Below are 15786 nucleotides of genomic sequence, written 5' to 3'. Positions count from 1 at the left end.
GGACACACCTGCCAAACTAATTTGCACAGGTATCTGCAATTGCTTTCAGTGATATAAAGAGCCCTGACACACATCACCATCAATGAGTTTAAATGACAAACAAAAAAATTCTAATCTTATCACTCCTAAACTCTTTTTGCATAATAATTTGGAACACAGTTTAGCTGAAGAGCCCGGTGCTGCCCAGGCATAGTAACTAACTACGGTTAGTTATAACAAATTATAATGATTGAAGGAAATCTAAAAGTAAACACCGGCGCTCCACCTACTGCAAACTGGAGCTGCAGGCGCTGAGACAGCCTCGGCGCTGAGACAGCCTCTGTGCTGGTGGCTGTCAAGAAAAGAATTTACAGGAGGAGGACAAAAGAGCACCGCGCTAGAGTTGTAAAAATCTCAAAAGTAGTGACTAAAGATCAAGGAGGTATAACAAGTGGATGAAAGAATCGTCTGCCTACCTTACAAGGATTGAATGGTCCAGTGTAAGTAAGGTGATCCTATGAAGGAGATTCCTGATCCACCAAAAGATTCATAGAAGTGGCTGCTGCAGAAGATTCTGTGCACTGGAGCAGGGGGGTGGGAGCCAGTGAATGTGTGGATACTGGCGATAGACACCAGCGGCACAAAGAGAGTGCTGTATACTCCAGGCAGAGGACAAGTGGGGACAGGGGAGCGTCCCCCCTGGATAGTGGGGCCCACCTGAACCTCACCAAGAGTGGAGGCGCGGTGGTGTACACCGGCCGAGAGACGCCGCTGACAGTGACAAGGTGTCGGGGGGGCGTGGTCTGGGTGACATCACCTAGAGCAGGGAACTGGACACAGGGGGAACGGAGGCTGGGAGAGACCAATCGCCTACGCGTTTCGAAGGTGCACGGACCTTCTTCGTCAGGGCCCTGGTGTCTATCGCCAGTATCCACACATTCACTGGCTCCCACCCCCCTGCTCCAGTGCACAGAATCTTCTGCTGCAGCCACTTCTATGGATCTTTTGGTGGAACAGGAATCTCTTTCATCTTTAGTCACTACTTTTGAGATTTTTACAAGTCTAGCGTGGTGCTCTTTTGTCGTCCTCCTGTAAATTATAATGAAGAAGAAAAAAAAAAAAAAAAAAAAATATATATATATATATATATATATATATATATATATATATATATATCTATCGATCTCTCTCTCTCTCTGAGTGTAGCTCCCCACCCACTCCGCATAGCCACATTCACTATAATATCCTACATCGTCCCGTCAGCCAGTGCCACCGGACTACTACCCCTAATATCCCACATCATTTCGTCAAAGCTACCGGACTACTACCCCTAATATCCCACATCATCCCCTCAGCCAGAGCCACCGGACAATTACCACTAATATTCCACATCATCCTGTCACAGCCGCCGGACTACTACCCATAATATCCCACATCATCCCGTCCGCCAGAACCACCGGACTACTACCACTAATATTCCACAACAGCCAGAGCCACCAGACTACTGCCCCTAATATCCCACATCATCCCGTCAGTCTGAAGTCAGAACCAGAGCGCTGAGTGGATTTGCCACAACTTCCATACCGGGGATCCCTTTAAGAGAGCCTGGGATCAGAACCAGAGCGCTGAGTGGATTTGCCCTTACTTGCATACCATTGATCCCTCAGCGCTCTGATTTTGACCCCAGAGTTCTATTAAAGGGATTTGCCCTATCTTCCATACAGGAGATCCTTTTAAGAGAGCCTGGGGTCAGTACCAGAGCATTTGAAGGCATATGCCCTGACTTTCATGCCGGGAATCCCTTTAAGAGAGTCCTTGAGTCAGAACCAAAGGGCTGGATGGATTTACCCTGACTTCCATACCGGAGATCCCTTTAAGAAAGGCCTGGGGTCAGTATCAAAGCTCAGTGTGGATTTGCCCTAACTTCCATACCAGTGATCCCGTTAAGAGACCCTGGGGTCTCTCTCCCCTTTTCCAGAGTTCTGTTCCTTTAAATTTCATACACTGGCTGCTGCGATGGATCCATCCAAAAACCGGATTCGGTGCATCAGTTTTTTGCAAATCTGCAACGGATCCGTTTTTTCACACTTTGACGGTGGTATGTAGGATGTGTGATGGGTATATAGGCACGGGAGGGGGGATTCATTTGTCATGTGCCCGCTGCTCCTTTCTGGGGGGGCAGACAATGGCTGGGAGCTTATGTTCCCAGAGATGCTAGATTTCTCCCACCATGTCAGTGTCTGCTGAGGTGTTAAGTGGGAAAACTTGCTCATAGCAACCAATCACCGCTCAGTTTCTTTTAACCAGCTCTGGTGGAATGAGAGATGCTTAGTGATTGGTTGCAAGGAAAACTGTTGCTCATAGCAACTAATCATAGCTCAGCTTCTTTTGAACATCTCTGGTGAAATGAAAGATGCTTCATGATTGGTTGGTGATACATACATACATACATACATACATGCATACATACATACATACATACACACACACATATATATATATATATATATATATATATATATATATATATATATATATATATATATACATACATACATGTTTATATATAGACAGAATATTAGAGCAGCTACTGTTAATGTGCTACAGTAGGAGAAAAATGCTTGTAAAGGGTAACCTGAATCTGAGTACTACATCTGGCCAGCTGCAGCCACGCTACACTGAGCAGACGGCTGGGACAGGGTTTACCTCTGCTAGTGCTTCATGTTGCCTCCTGCTGCTCTGTAATACACAGTTATTCATTTTACTTTGCTTATATAATAACATTCAGTATGAAGTAAGACGGTAGCACAGATTTCCCGGTTACGTGCTGCACACTCCTTTGTTCCCTCTCACAGTGGCGTCTCCCATCTGAGGAGCAGGAAGTCTTTCAAAGCTGTCAAAATAGTGAGTCTTTACTGCTGGCTTGGGAGAAGAGCGATCCAATCTCGCAGGCCACACCTTTTTAAATTGAGGAAATTACAATTTTTTTATGTATTTGAAAAAGTTTTTTGTTTTGTTGATTACACCATGGTGTTTTCCTGGTAGTGTTAGATGTAGTCTGTAAAACAAATATATAACTATTTTTACGCAAAAAATATACGAAGGCAATTGTGTTAAGGGGAATATGCCACTAGGATCCACTCTCCTAAGCCCATCTACATGGGTATGTAGGTCATGGGAAGCTGAGTAGAATGATACCGTGGTATCTGCAATCTGCTTTCTTCCAGAGAAATTTACGGTATGTTTTTCTTATAGGTAAAGCTCTATGGGCTGGACACTGACCTGCATTAGACTCTACCTCCATAGATTATTTTGTATGAAAGGGGCATTACCAGTGTGATATGTAATGGTCGCTCTCTGCTCTCCTGATCTCACTGCAGAGCTGTGTGTGATTATAACTGACACATCTGCAGATTCCTCTCAGCTCCAGCTTCCAGCTCACAGGCAGACAGGGCTGCAATATTGTGGCAAAACAGCAGACCTCAGAGCAGCAAAAAAAGTGTTTACAAGAAGACAAAGTCTAATTCTCCACTTCTGTGTTAGTCAATTGCAGGGCTGTGGAGTCGGAGTCGGTGCTCATTTTGGTGGAGTCAGAGTCGGAGTTGGAGTCGGTATAAAATGGACCGACTCCGACTCCTAAAATATATAATAAATTGGGTAGAGTAATTCAATGCAGAATGTGCTGAATATTTTTTTATAGGAGTTTGGGAAAGTTATGAAATGTCCTATAAATGACTGTTCTATTCCTGATCTAAGGCTACATTCACACACAGCGTTTTTCCTGTGTTTTTTGAGGATACGTTTTTCAGCTGCAAAAGCTGATCATCTTTTTAAAAAACTGCATCACCTGAAAGGTTTTTGAGCTCATAGATAATGTTTTCATTAGCAAAAGCAGATTAGAAATCTGCTCTATCCATTTATCCATATCTGTCTATCCATATCGTATCTGTACCAAAAAGAATGAAAACCGGGTAGTACACCAATATATATTCTGTTCTATCTAAATATCTTGATTATTGGATCATAAAAATGATTAAATGTCTGAGGTTCACATTGTACTACAATAAATTTTTCACTTAAATATAAGCAATATGTGTGGGAGTCGGAGTCGTGGAGTCGGAGTCGGTGTAAGGGAAATTGAGGAGTCGGAGTCGCAGGTTTGGCTTACCGACTCCACAGCCCTGGTCAATTGTCTTACACTGATAATTCCCCATTTATTTAAAATAATGTCTGGGAAAAATTCTCATGCAGGTCTGTGCTGATTTGACAAGGCATTTAACAGGTTAACGATATGGTGAAGGGGCTATGCCCGCCGCAGGATATCGTGAACGGGTTAAGCATGCCGCCAGTAGCGTGTTTGTTTCCTTTAGATCACACAAATAATTGAAGGATTTTTTGGTTAACAAGTCTTCTAATACATTTGTATTTTGTCATGTTGATAATTCCCTCTATTACTCATCTCCGAAGCTAAAGGAGAAAATATTATGTGATGCATAACAGCTTGTAGTGAGAACTTTCTTGTTCGCTTACGATTCTGCTGGGCTTCCAGGGCTATGAAGACTGGCTGCGGCACAAAGCAGACAATGAAGTCAATGGAGCTCCAGTTTATGTTGTCAGAAGCGGTGGCCTTGTTAAGACTAGGTCCAAAAACATCAGGGTATGTAGTGGCATTCTTTTTTACATCTATCTTTTATCTGTAGAAAGAAATAGACAATAAAACGTTCTTCTGAATTTTTTTTTATTTTTTATAAGGTTGGTGACATTGTCCGTGTAGCCAAAGATGAAACCTTTCCTGCTGATCTTGTACTGTTATCCTCAGATAGGGTTGATGGCTCCTGTCATGTAACCACTGCTAGTCTGGATGGAGAGACAAATCTCAAGGTGAGTTGTTCTCATCGGTGTATGTTTCTATAATGACTTGTAACACATACAGTGCCTTGCGAAAGTATTCGACCCCCTGGAACTTGTCAACCTTTTCCCACATATCATGCTTCAAACATAAAGATACCAAATGTAACTTTTTGGTGAAGAATCAACAAGAGGGATACAATTGTGAAGCTGAACGAAATTTATTAGTTATTTTTAAATTTTGTGGAAATTCAAAAGCTGAAAAGTGGGGCGTGCAATATTATTCGGCCCCTTTACTTTCAGTGCAGCAGACTCACTCCAGAAGTTCATTGTGGATCTCTGAATGATTCAATGTTGTCCTAAATGACTAATGATGATAAATATAATCCACCTGTGTGTAATCAAGTCTCCTTATAAATGCACTTGCTCTGTGATCGTCTCAGGGTTCTGCGTGAACCACAGAGAGCATCATGAAGACCATGGAACACAACAGGCAGGTCCGTGATACTGTTGTGGAGAAGTTTAAAACCGAATTTGGATACAAAATGATTTCCAAAACTTTAAACATCCCAAGGAGCACTGTGCAAGCGATCATATTGAAATGGAAGGAGTATCATACCACTGCAAATCTACAAAGACCCGGACAACCCTCTAAACTTTCATCTCAAACAAGGAGAAAACTGATCAGAGAGGCAGCCAAGAGGCCCATGATCACTCTGGATGAACTGCAGAGATCTACAGCTGAGGTGGGACAGTCTGTCCATAGGACAAAAATCAGTCGTACACTTCGCAAATCTGACCTTTATGGAAGAGTGGCAAGAAGAAAGCCATTTCTCAAAGATATCCATAAAAAGTGTAATTTAAAGTTTGCAACAAGCCACCTGGGAGACACACCAAACATGTGGAAGAAGGTGCTCTGGTCAGATGAAACCAAAATCAAACTTTTTGGCAACAATGCTAAACGATATGTTTGGCGTAAAGGCAACACAGCTCATCACCCTGAAAACGCCATCCCCACTGTCAAACATGGTGGTGGCAGCATCATGGTTTGGGCCTGCTTTTCTTCAGCAGGGACAGGGAAGATGGTTAAAATTGATGGGAAGATGGATGGAGCCAAATACAGGACCATTCTTGAAGAAAACCTGTTGGAGTCTGCAAAAGACCTGAGACTGGGATGGAGATTTGTCTTCCAACAAGACAATGATCCCAAACATAAAGCAAAATCTACAATCGAATGGTTCACAAATAAACGTAACCAGGTGTTAGAATGGCCAAGTTAAAGTCCAGGCCTGGATCCAATCGAGAATCTGTGGAAAGAGCTGAAAACTGCTGTTTACAAATGATCTCCATCAAACCTCACTGAGCTTGAGCTGTTTGCCAAGGAAGAATGGGCAAGAATTTCAGTCTCTCGATGTATAAAACTGACAGCAACATACCCCAAGCGACTTGCAGCTGTAATCGCAGCAAAAGGTGGCCCTACAAAGTATTAAGTTAAAGGGGCCGAATAATATTGCACACCCCACTTTTCAGTTTTTGACTTTCCACAAAAATTTAAAATAACCAATAAATTTCGTTCAACTTCACAATTGTGTCCCACTTGTTGATTCTTCACCAAAAATTTACATTTGGTATCTTTATGTTTGAAGCATGATATGTGGGAAAAGGTTGAAAAGTTCCAGGGGGCCGAATACTTTCGCAAGGCACTGTATATAGAAAAATGTACTCTGAAAAAGCTGATGGGACAGAAAGTGTTATCACATGGCAGTATCTTAGGTGCAGGCTTCCTTGTGTACAAAATCAGTGTTATATGTGTACAAGAGCATCAACATTGGAGGCAGCGTTAGCCGATTCCTTAACAATAAGCTGTGCTATATTGTTTGGTTTAATGTTTGATAAACTCATAGGAGCAATGGGATTTTTCATGCACCCATGGTATGAGTCAAATCAGCACTGTTATTTTCATGGACATATTTCTACGACTGAACAGAACATCAGAAATAATAGATGTGAAGGATCCTAAGCGGTTAAAAGTAGTCAACAATTTTACAGGTTATATTCTATTTTCTATGTAGACATTGCATCTTTAGTCTCATAAATGCTGTTGTCAAGCATGACTTCAGCATCTAGTAGGTTTCATCATTTCAGCTGTCATGTCTGACATCCATCGGCAACACATATGATGGAATTGTGGGGTGTAGATCAGTTGCCTTGGCACCTGTGGATCTTCATGTGGTGGTCTTCTGAAGGCCCCTCTGTCTGCCCAGAGCTGGGCTTCATAGAAGGTTGTCAGTTTCCCAGTACACAGCAGTACTACAGTATTGCATACGCATTTGCAAGTTAAAAGCGTAACCGATGTTATCATTTTTATTTCAGAAATCAATGATACATGTGAAAATAATACCTTTGTAATATCTTGTCATTAATTCTGCCTTTTTTCTCCTCCAGTATGGATTATTTTCAAAATTCTCAATTTATTGGTAAAATCTGTATTCGGTGCAGACATTATTACATTACGGAGATAGGAGATGACGGTTGCCATTGATAAGATCAAGCTCTGTCTCTAACTCCTCCCTTCTTCTACCCCTTTTATCCACATAGAATCTTATCATTAGCAACGGTCATCTCCTCATTAATGTAATAATGTCTTCACTGAATGCAGATTTTACCAATAAATTGAGAATGTTGAAAATTATCATATCTGGAGGAGAAAAAAAGCAGCTCTGCTCGCAGACTGAGGTCCTGGCTGTAACACACAGCCATTACCTACCGGGTATGGGGTATGTTCACCCCATGAACCCACTTCATGACCTGCTATGGACCTGCTCCATATATGTATGGAAATATCGGTAAGAGGTTAAACATGCATATATCGCAAAAATCTGATTTCAACAGTAAGTCATTTTCTGACATGGGTTCCTTTCAAACCTGCTATAGAAAAATGTAAAGCATGTTGTAATTAGTTGCTGACACTTGATAGAACAACTTTACAAATGAAATCCTTAACCTGAAGTTTTATCTTCTTCTTATGCACTGTGACTTTTCAGACACATTTGGCTATACCGGAAACTGCAGTTTTACAGTCTGTTGTGGAGCTAGACACGTTAAAAGCTGTGATAGAGTGTCAGCAGCCTGAAGCAGATCTGTACAGGTAAACATTTCAGAAGGTCTAAGTCAAGGAATTTAAAGTAGCTCATTTACAGGCATTTTCTTAAGCCCTGAAGTTATGAGTATTATGTTTTTTAGACGTTTAAAATGTCATGTGGGCTTTTTTTGTTCTATTTGTACTTGTGTGTAATTATTAGCAAAACTTTGCAGAATGTGTACTTTGTCCAGGCGTATTTTACCATACTTATATAGCACTTGAATACAGATAAGTGTTATTAACCCTTCGTCAGGCACATCTCTAGCACACCAGCGTTTGGGCGCAATGCGCCTAACGGGCATAGTTTAGAAAATTTCCTACAGTATCTAGTTATCTCAATTTAAGGGCTATAAATGTAATCTGTGACCTTCATAGAGATATATTAAAAGTGAGTATACAAAATCAGATGCAAAAGAACTCCTTTAATAACCTTAAAAGTAATAAAAAAAAAAAGTACTAAAAATTTCACAACCACCACCGAATATCATTCAGTTTTCAGGACATACCTATTACTAAATATTATAATTAGGTAAACTTAATTGTAAGGCACTTGGATGCTACTGGAGTCAAGTTCACTCAGATTCAGACTTTGAGGCTGTGTGCACACATTGCGATTTTTTTAAGCGTTTTTGCGGCGATTTTAGCCGCGAAAACGCTGCGAACACATACAGAATGCACTGCATGTATTCCTATGGCAATCCGCACATGCTGTGCTAATGCTGCAATTTTTTCCGCGGCGAAATCGCATCGCGGGAAAAAAAAACAGCATGCTCTGCTCATTCTTTTTGCAGAATCGCAGCAATTCCGAAAAGAATTGCCGCGATTCAGCATCCATAGGAATGCATGAGATCCGCTTACTTCCCGCATGTGGCTATGCCCACCATGCACAAAGTGAGTGGCTCGTGTGCGGATGGTACCCACGGTCTGGAGGAGAGGAGACTGTCCTCCAGGCCCTGGGTACCATATCCCTGTAAAAAAAAAGAATAAAAAATTGGGTTATTTATCGGTCGTCCATGACAGCACCACCTGAGAGAGGGGATCCGCCCTTCAGGAACAGGAAACCTACAGATACAAAAGGGCGGCACCTCTCCCACGCATCAGTTGGTTTCCTGTTCCTAGAGGATGGGACTTCCTTCAGATCGTCCATCATGGAGTCGTCGAGGGATTCCCAGGCCGGCTGACCGACTCAGGTAGCGGGGGGATCTCCTACCTCGGTCAAGCTCGGGGTACCTGGAAGCGCCACGGTGGGGCCGGGTAGGTCGCCACGGCAGTGGTTAGAGCAGGCGGAGCAAAGGGTCCGGTGGACAGCCGTCTCCAGAATGCGGGCACCAGGTATGTATGCAGGCCCCTCCTGATGCGTTTTCCCCCGGGGTCCGGTCTCAACCCCCCTCCGGCCGGGTCGGCGGTTGCGTCCGGTCGCCAAGCGCAGGCTGGCGCGCATGGGGGGGGCGGGCATACCGGGGGCGCCGTGCCGGCTCCTTTCCGCGCGCTTCCGCGGCCTCTGACGCGCGGCGGAAGTGACGCGGTGGAAGGGGCGGGGCCGGGAACGCCAAAACCGGAAGTCGGGTGCCGGCCGCCTTCCTAGTGTGCGCCGCGTGTGCGCGGCGATCCGGGGGACGCGCGGTACCCGAGGCGGTGGGGGGGGACGGTTCATGCGGGGGAAGGTCGCGGGAGGGTTCCTGGGGGAGGTGCCGCGCCAGTGCCCTGCTGACCGGATTCTGGGAGGCCTTAAAGGGCAGGAGGTGATGCTGCCGGGGTGCTTCTGAAGGCCCAGCGATGGATGACAGAACCCCCATAGAGCAGCAGGACGTGCAGGAGCACCCACAGAAGGAGGCCTCGGTGAAGCCTCATACGAGTGGAAGCGGACGAGTGAGCAGAGCCGCAGAAGTTCCTCCAGTCTAAAGGATTCCCCCTGCCTCCCTCCATGATCCGGTACCTGCCTCATCTGCATGGGTAAGAGATCTCCGTGAATGTACCCTGATGCAGTGTTCCCTTATGCTGGTTTCGCAGGGGAGGAAAGCTACGGTAAAACAGAAGCACAGGGAATGTGCGCTCTGTAGTTGCCCCTTACCAGACGGCCACCCCAAAAGACTATGTCAGCCATGTGTGCGACAGACGGTAGGGGTTGGAAGGGGACGGGGGCCCAGGCATAGACTGACAGGCCCTTGCACTCTCCCCCATCCTTACAGGGACAGAGATGAAAGCCCTATCTAAAAGGGACTCTTCTAGGGGGAGAGAATTTAGTTTCTCAGGGTCGGAGTCCTCAGCTGCCCCTAGGAACAATTACTCCTCGGATTCCCCGGCCTCCACTTCATCCTCTTCGGATGAAGACTCAAGCCGATTCTGCTTTCCATTAGACCAGATGGACAAGCTAGTTAAAGCAATAAGGTCCACCATGGCAGTAGCAGACTCAAAGCCAGAGCTTTCGGCACAGGTAATGTTCGGAGGTCTAGATCCCAGGAAACACAAAGCTTTTCCATTAAATGATACGGTCCAGAGCCTGATAGAAAGGGAATGGAAGAGACCCGAAAAAAGGGGCTCCTTACCACCTGCCTTCAAACGGAGGTACCCATTTGATGACCCAGTGGTAAACAGATGGGATAAGGCCCCTAAGCTGGACGCGGCAGTAGCCAAAGCCTCCAAAAAGTCCTCCATACCGTTCGATGATATGGCCTCCTTAAAAGACCCGCTGGATAAAAAAGCGGATTCCTTTCTAAAGGGAACATGGGAGATGTCAGCATGCGCCCTAAGACCAGCGATAGCTGCCACTTGTATAGTCAGATCCGTGATGGTCTGGCTAGATCAACTAGATTCCCATCTGAAGGACGGAGCCCCAAGAGCATCCAGTCGGAAAACTCTACCGATCATCCAGAGTGCTGCGGCTTTCTTGGCTGATGCCTCAGCAGACTCGGCAAGGATGGCGGCTAGATCAGCTGGGTTATCAAACGCAGCTCGAAGGGCCCTCTGGTTAAAATGCTGGCCAGGAGATATCCAGGCCAGGTCACGACTCTGCTCCATTCCATATGAGGGGAATATCTGTTTGGCCCCATCCTGGACGAACTTTTAGAGAAAGCCGGGAACGATAAAAAGAAGTTCCCCAGCCTCCCGAATCCTTCTTATAGACGCCCCTTCACCAGGAAAGGATATTTCCATAGAAGGCCGTCCAGAGATCAGGGCAGATGGGACGACAAAAGAAGGAGAGTACAGGTTTCATGTTCGGAGGAGGGGGGCGCAAGGAATGTCCATCACGTGACACTAAAAAACCGCCCCAATGACTAGATGCTGTGGGGGGAGACTAGCTGCCTTCTACCCAGCCTGGTCGCTGATCTCTAGCAGCAACTGGATACTGGGGGTGATAGCTGCGGGTTTACGACTAGAGTTCACCCGGGTTCCCCTAGATCAATTTAAGGTCACCCCTCTCAGGTCTTCCACATCAGAACAAGCTGCCCTGGAGGCCGAGGTTCATGAGCTTTGCCACAAGAAAGTCCTGACTATGGTTCCAGAGGGAGAAAGGGGGAAAGGTTTCTACTCCCCTCTGTTCCTGGTCTGCAAGCCAGACGGCTCCTTTAGGACTATAATTAATCTCAAGTCCCTCAAACGATTTCTTGGTTATACGGCCGTTCAAAATGGAAACAATCAATTCAACAATAAAGTTGTTGTTTCAAAACGGCTTTATGGTGGTGTTAGATTTAAAAGATGCATACTACCATATACCCATTCATACAGCCCATCAGCGCTTCCTCAGAGTAGCAGTTCAGTTAAATGGGTCAGTTGAACATTTCCAATATGCGGCCCTCCCCTTTGGGGTGGCAGTCGCTCCCCGGATGTTTACTAAAGTGGTGGAAGGAAGTTATGGCCCATCTACGTGAATTTAACATTCTAGTAGTCCCCTACTTAGATGACTTCCTGATTATAGGGAAAACAGCAAAACATTGTAAGGAACAGCTACAGAGGGCAATGTCGGCCCTAGAGCGGTTAGGTTGGCTGCTTAATATCAAAAAATCTTGGTTACAGACGATGAGAATTCAGCAATTTTTAGGCCTGATTCTAGATTCTGAGAAACAGGCTGCCTCCGGAGAAGCTTGTTCGCCTACACTATCAGATCCTAAACACTGCCAATAACCCCACCATGTCCCTCAAGAAAGCCATGTCCCTTCTGGGTTCCCTTTCCTCCTGTATCCGGCGGTCCAGTGGGCCCAGTTTCATTTAAGAACACTACAGGGGAGGTCTTACTGCATCAAAAAATCCTTGGAGGTTACTTGGAGGGCCAGCTAACCTTGTCCCGAAGCACAAGGGAGTCCCTAGAGTGGTGGCTAGAAAAGGATAATTTGTCCAGAGGGGTTCCCTGGGAGTGTGACATATCCCCCATAGTCACTACGGATGCTAGCCCTTCCGGTTGGGGGGCTCATATGGGTGAAGTCCTAGTCCAGGGCCTATGGGACCATCACCAGATAAAAATGTCATCTAATTTGAAAAGAACTGACAGCAGTAGAGCAGGCAGCTAAGAAGTTACTTATGTATCTGCAGAGCCATCATGTGCGAGTGTTCTCCGACAATCAGGTCACAGTGGCTTATGTCAACCACCAAGGTGGGACTCGTTCCAAACCCCTGAGGAATGTGGCAGAACGGTTGTTCCAACTAGCAGAACAGCCATTCTAAGCTGAATGTGCATGCCCTCGTCAGAGCGCAGCCGTTAAGCAGCTTGAGGCCGGGCCAGTACCGGCATGGGAGACTGGCTGGGAATCCCTTGTCCTGTTGACATAAATGCCGCAACCTACTAAAACAAGGAGAATGGTCCCTAAACAATTCGATCTTCGACCTGATTATACAAAAATGGAGACAGCCAGAGGTAGATCTCTTCGCCACCAAGGAAATTAAGACTATTCTGCTCCCTAAATCCCAGAGAGAACCCCCTGGCGGTAGATGCCTTTCTGATAAAGCGGGACTTCAGGCTAGCATACGCCTTCCCTCCCCTATCGCTACTACCCTTGGTGTTGAGAAAAATCAAGAGAGACAGAGCAAGGGTCATAGTTATTGCTCCATTTTTGCCCAGGAGGGCATGGTTCTCATGCCTCAGGACCATGTCGGTGTCCGATCCTTGGGTTCTTCCGGACATCCCGGATCTCGTATCCCACGGCCCAGTCTTCCACCCTCAGGTGGCTGGCCTACATCAGACGGCGTGGAGTTTGAGCGGCACTCTTGAAAGAAAGACTTCTCCCCAGACTTGATTAACACCCTACTTAAGAATAGGAAGGCCATTACTACCAAGATCTATGCTAGAATTTGGAAGAAGTTCCTGCAGCGCTCTGAAATAGTTGCTGGGGGTTCAACTCCAATAAATCAGATCTTAGAGTTTCTTCAGAAAGGTCTGGATATGGGACTTTCCACTAGTACTCTTAAAGTACAAGTATCAGCTTTGGGGGCTCTCTTTAGCTGCAACATCGCAGGTAATTACTGGATCAGTAGGTTCATTAAGGCAGCAGGTAGGTCCAGGCCAGTAGTGAAGGATAGATTCATGCCATGGGACTTGAATCTAGTCCTTACGGCCATGACGGAAGCTCCATTCGAACCTATTTCATCAGCTTCCATTAAAAATCTGTCCCTCAAAGTAGCCTTCCTGGTAGCTCTAACCTCAGCTCGCAGAGTAAGCGACATCCAGGCATTATTTAGGCGTCCTCCTTATATACAGGTTAGGACGGGTAATACTCAGACCTGATCCGGCGTACTTACCTAAAGTGGTTTCTAACTTTCATAGGACTCAGGAAATAGTCCTTCCATCCTTCCTCCCTAATCCAGCTAATGAGAAGGAAGAAAAACTACATACCCTGGATGTTAGGAAATGCCTCATAGAATATCTGGCAGCTACCGATCCTTGGAAGAAAGATAATGCCCTATTTATTTCCCACCAAGGCCCTAGGAAAGGTTGTAGAGTGTCAAAAAATACACTAGCCAGGTGGATTAGAGAAGCAATTTCTGTAGCATACACTTCAAAAGGCAGGTCGCCACCTGGGAAGCTGAGGGCGCATTCCACCAGAGCCATGGCGACCTCGTGAGCCGAGAGATCAGAAGTCTCCATCGACCAGATATGTAAGGCGGCTACTTGGTCCTCTCCGAGCACCTTTTATAGTCATTATAGGCTAGACCTGGGTGCTTCCACAGACCTCTCTTTTGGTATAAGGGTGCTGCAGGCTGTAGTCCCTCCCTAAATAGTTATTACTCTCTGTAATTCTCTCAGGTGGTGCTGTCATGGACGACCGATAAAGTCTTAGTTACTCACCGGTTAACGGTATTTTTCGGAGTCCATGACAGCACCCGTATATTCCCTCCCTTTTAGTCTATTTTGGGTGTGCACTCCTTCCTCTTATACGTACACGGGTAATTTAAATAGTCGTGTATAGTATTGTATATAAGTTATGCTATTAACCATTGTGGTCCTCTGTGCTCTGTAATCCAACTGATGCGTGGGAGAGGTGCCGCCCTTTTGTATCTGTAGGTTTCCTGTTCCTGAAGGGCGGATCCCCTCTCTCCAGGTGGTGCTGTCATGGACTCCGAAAAATACCGTTAACCGGTGAGTAACTAAGACTTTTCACCTTCCGGCGTCCAGCGCAGCCTTCCCTGGCCTCAGTGATGCTCCCGTTCCCAGTAATGCCTTGTGGCAAGGACCTGTGATGACTTAGCGATCTCGCGAGATCGCTACAGTATCGCGAGACTTCTACGTCATCAAAAGTCTCGCAAGGCATTACTGGGAATGGGAGCATCGCTGAGGCCTGGGAAGGCTGCGCGGAACGTCGGAAGGTGAGAATATCACGATTTTTTATTTTATTTATTTTTAACATTCTATCTTTTACTATTGATGCCGCATAGGCAGCCTCAGAAGTAAAAAGTTGGTCACATTAGTCAAACACTATGTTTGAAGAGTGTGACCAACCTGTCAATACATTCCAAGCGATGCTTCAAATCGCTTGGAAAGTGCTTGAATTTAGCACGCGAAAATCGCTGTAAAAACGCGGAAAAAAAGTGCAAAGATCGCGCAAAAAAACCCGTGCGTTTTTCCTGGGAAGTGCGTTTTTTTTCTGCATACGTGGGCACATAGCCTAAAAGTCCAGCAGAAGAAACACATTGAACACATTGGTAGACAAAAGCAACCCTGGCACATCATATTATAATATATCACAGATTATTATTACATGTTCATGTGCAATGTCCCTGAGTGGCATTTCTAAGAAAACCCTCTTATTTGTGTAAAAGAAAAAAAAAAAAAATCTTTTATTTAGAAGAAATGTCCACCACCATTGCATTATTCATTTATAAAACGAGCAAAATAAACAATTGTGATGAAAAAAAAACGAAGTACAAACAGTGAGGCGCAATGAGCTTGAGATGCCGCGGAGGTCACATCTGCTCTCCGCTAAGACAGCAGTAAAACTGAGTGAGGGAGTTTCATGCAGGTTTTCACTCCCCAAATTATTTATATGCACATATAGCTCCACATAGTCCAGCAATACCTTTAAATGGTGAGTCAGTTCATCCCTTATTGAGAAATGATTGTTTGAATTAACATGATGCTGAAGAGCTGTTTCTAGATGTGAAGCCTCTGCCACGCCAGCTCCTAGTCCCTGCTCAATGCGACCTTCTCCTGCTTGACTGACAGCCTCTCTGCTGTGTGACTTCAAGCAAAAGGAGTAAACAGTTATGCAGAAGGAGGCACCACTGGTGGTGAATAGAGCTGGAGTGACAGAGACTTCAGATCTATTAATAGTTCAGCTTCATTTGCATATCGATTCATATTCTGATTTTTCAGTGTCAGTGGGGGGACA

At 45.3% G+C, this 15786-nt stretch overlaps 1 protein-coding gene across 6 annotated transcripts in view; it reads left to right on the top strand.

The window, feature by feature from the left end:
• Positions 1 to 15786, top strand: part of ATP11B (ATPase phospholipid transporting 11B (putative)) — a 198816-nt gene that overhangs the window by 60410 nt on the left and 122620 nt on the right. For all 6 annotated transcript variants that reach the window (XM_073578764.1, XM_073578767.1, XM_073578763.1 and 3 more), the window contains exons 5-7: positions 4529 to 4636; positions 4732 to 4860; positions 7872 to 7975. In XM_073578764.1, the coding sequence (XP_073434865.1) occupies positions 4529 to 4636; positions 4732 to 4860; positions 7872 to 7975 (341 nt within the window). The remainder of the gene's footprint in view (positions 1 to 4528; positions 4637 to 4731; positions 4861 to 7871; positions 7976 to 15786) is intronic.

The sequence above is a fragment of the Dendrobates tinctorius genome, unplaced genomic scaffold, assembly GCF_039654945.1.
Source record: "Dendrobates tinctorius isolate UK_male_01 unplaced genomic scaffold, ASM3965494v1 ptg000060l, whole genome shotgun sequence".
In the NCBI taxonomy this organism is placed as follows: domain Eukaryota; kingdom Metazoa; phylum Chordata; class Amphibia; order Anura; family Dendrobatidae; genus Dendrobates; species Dendrobates tinctorius.
Note: the sequence above shows the minus strand (reverse complement) of the source record. Positions and strands in the feature narration are given on the sequence as shown.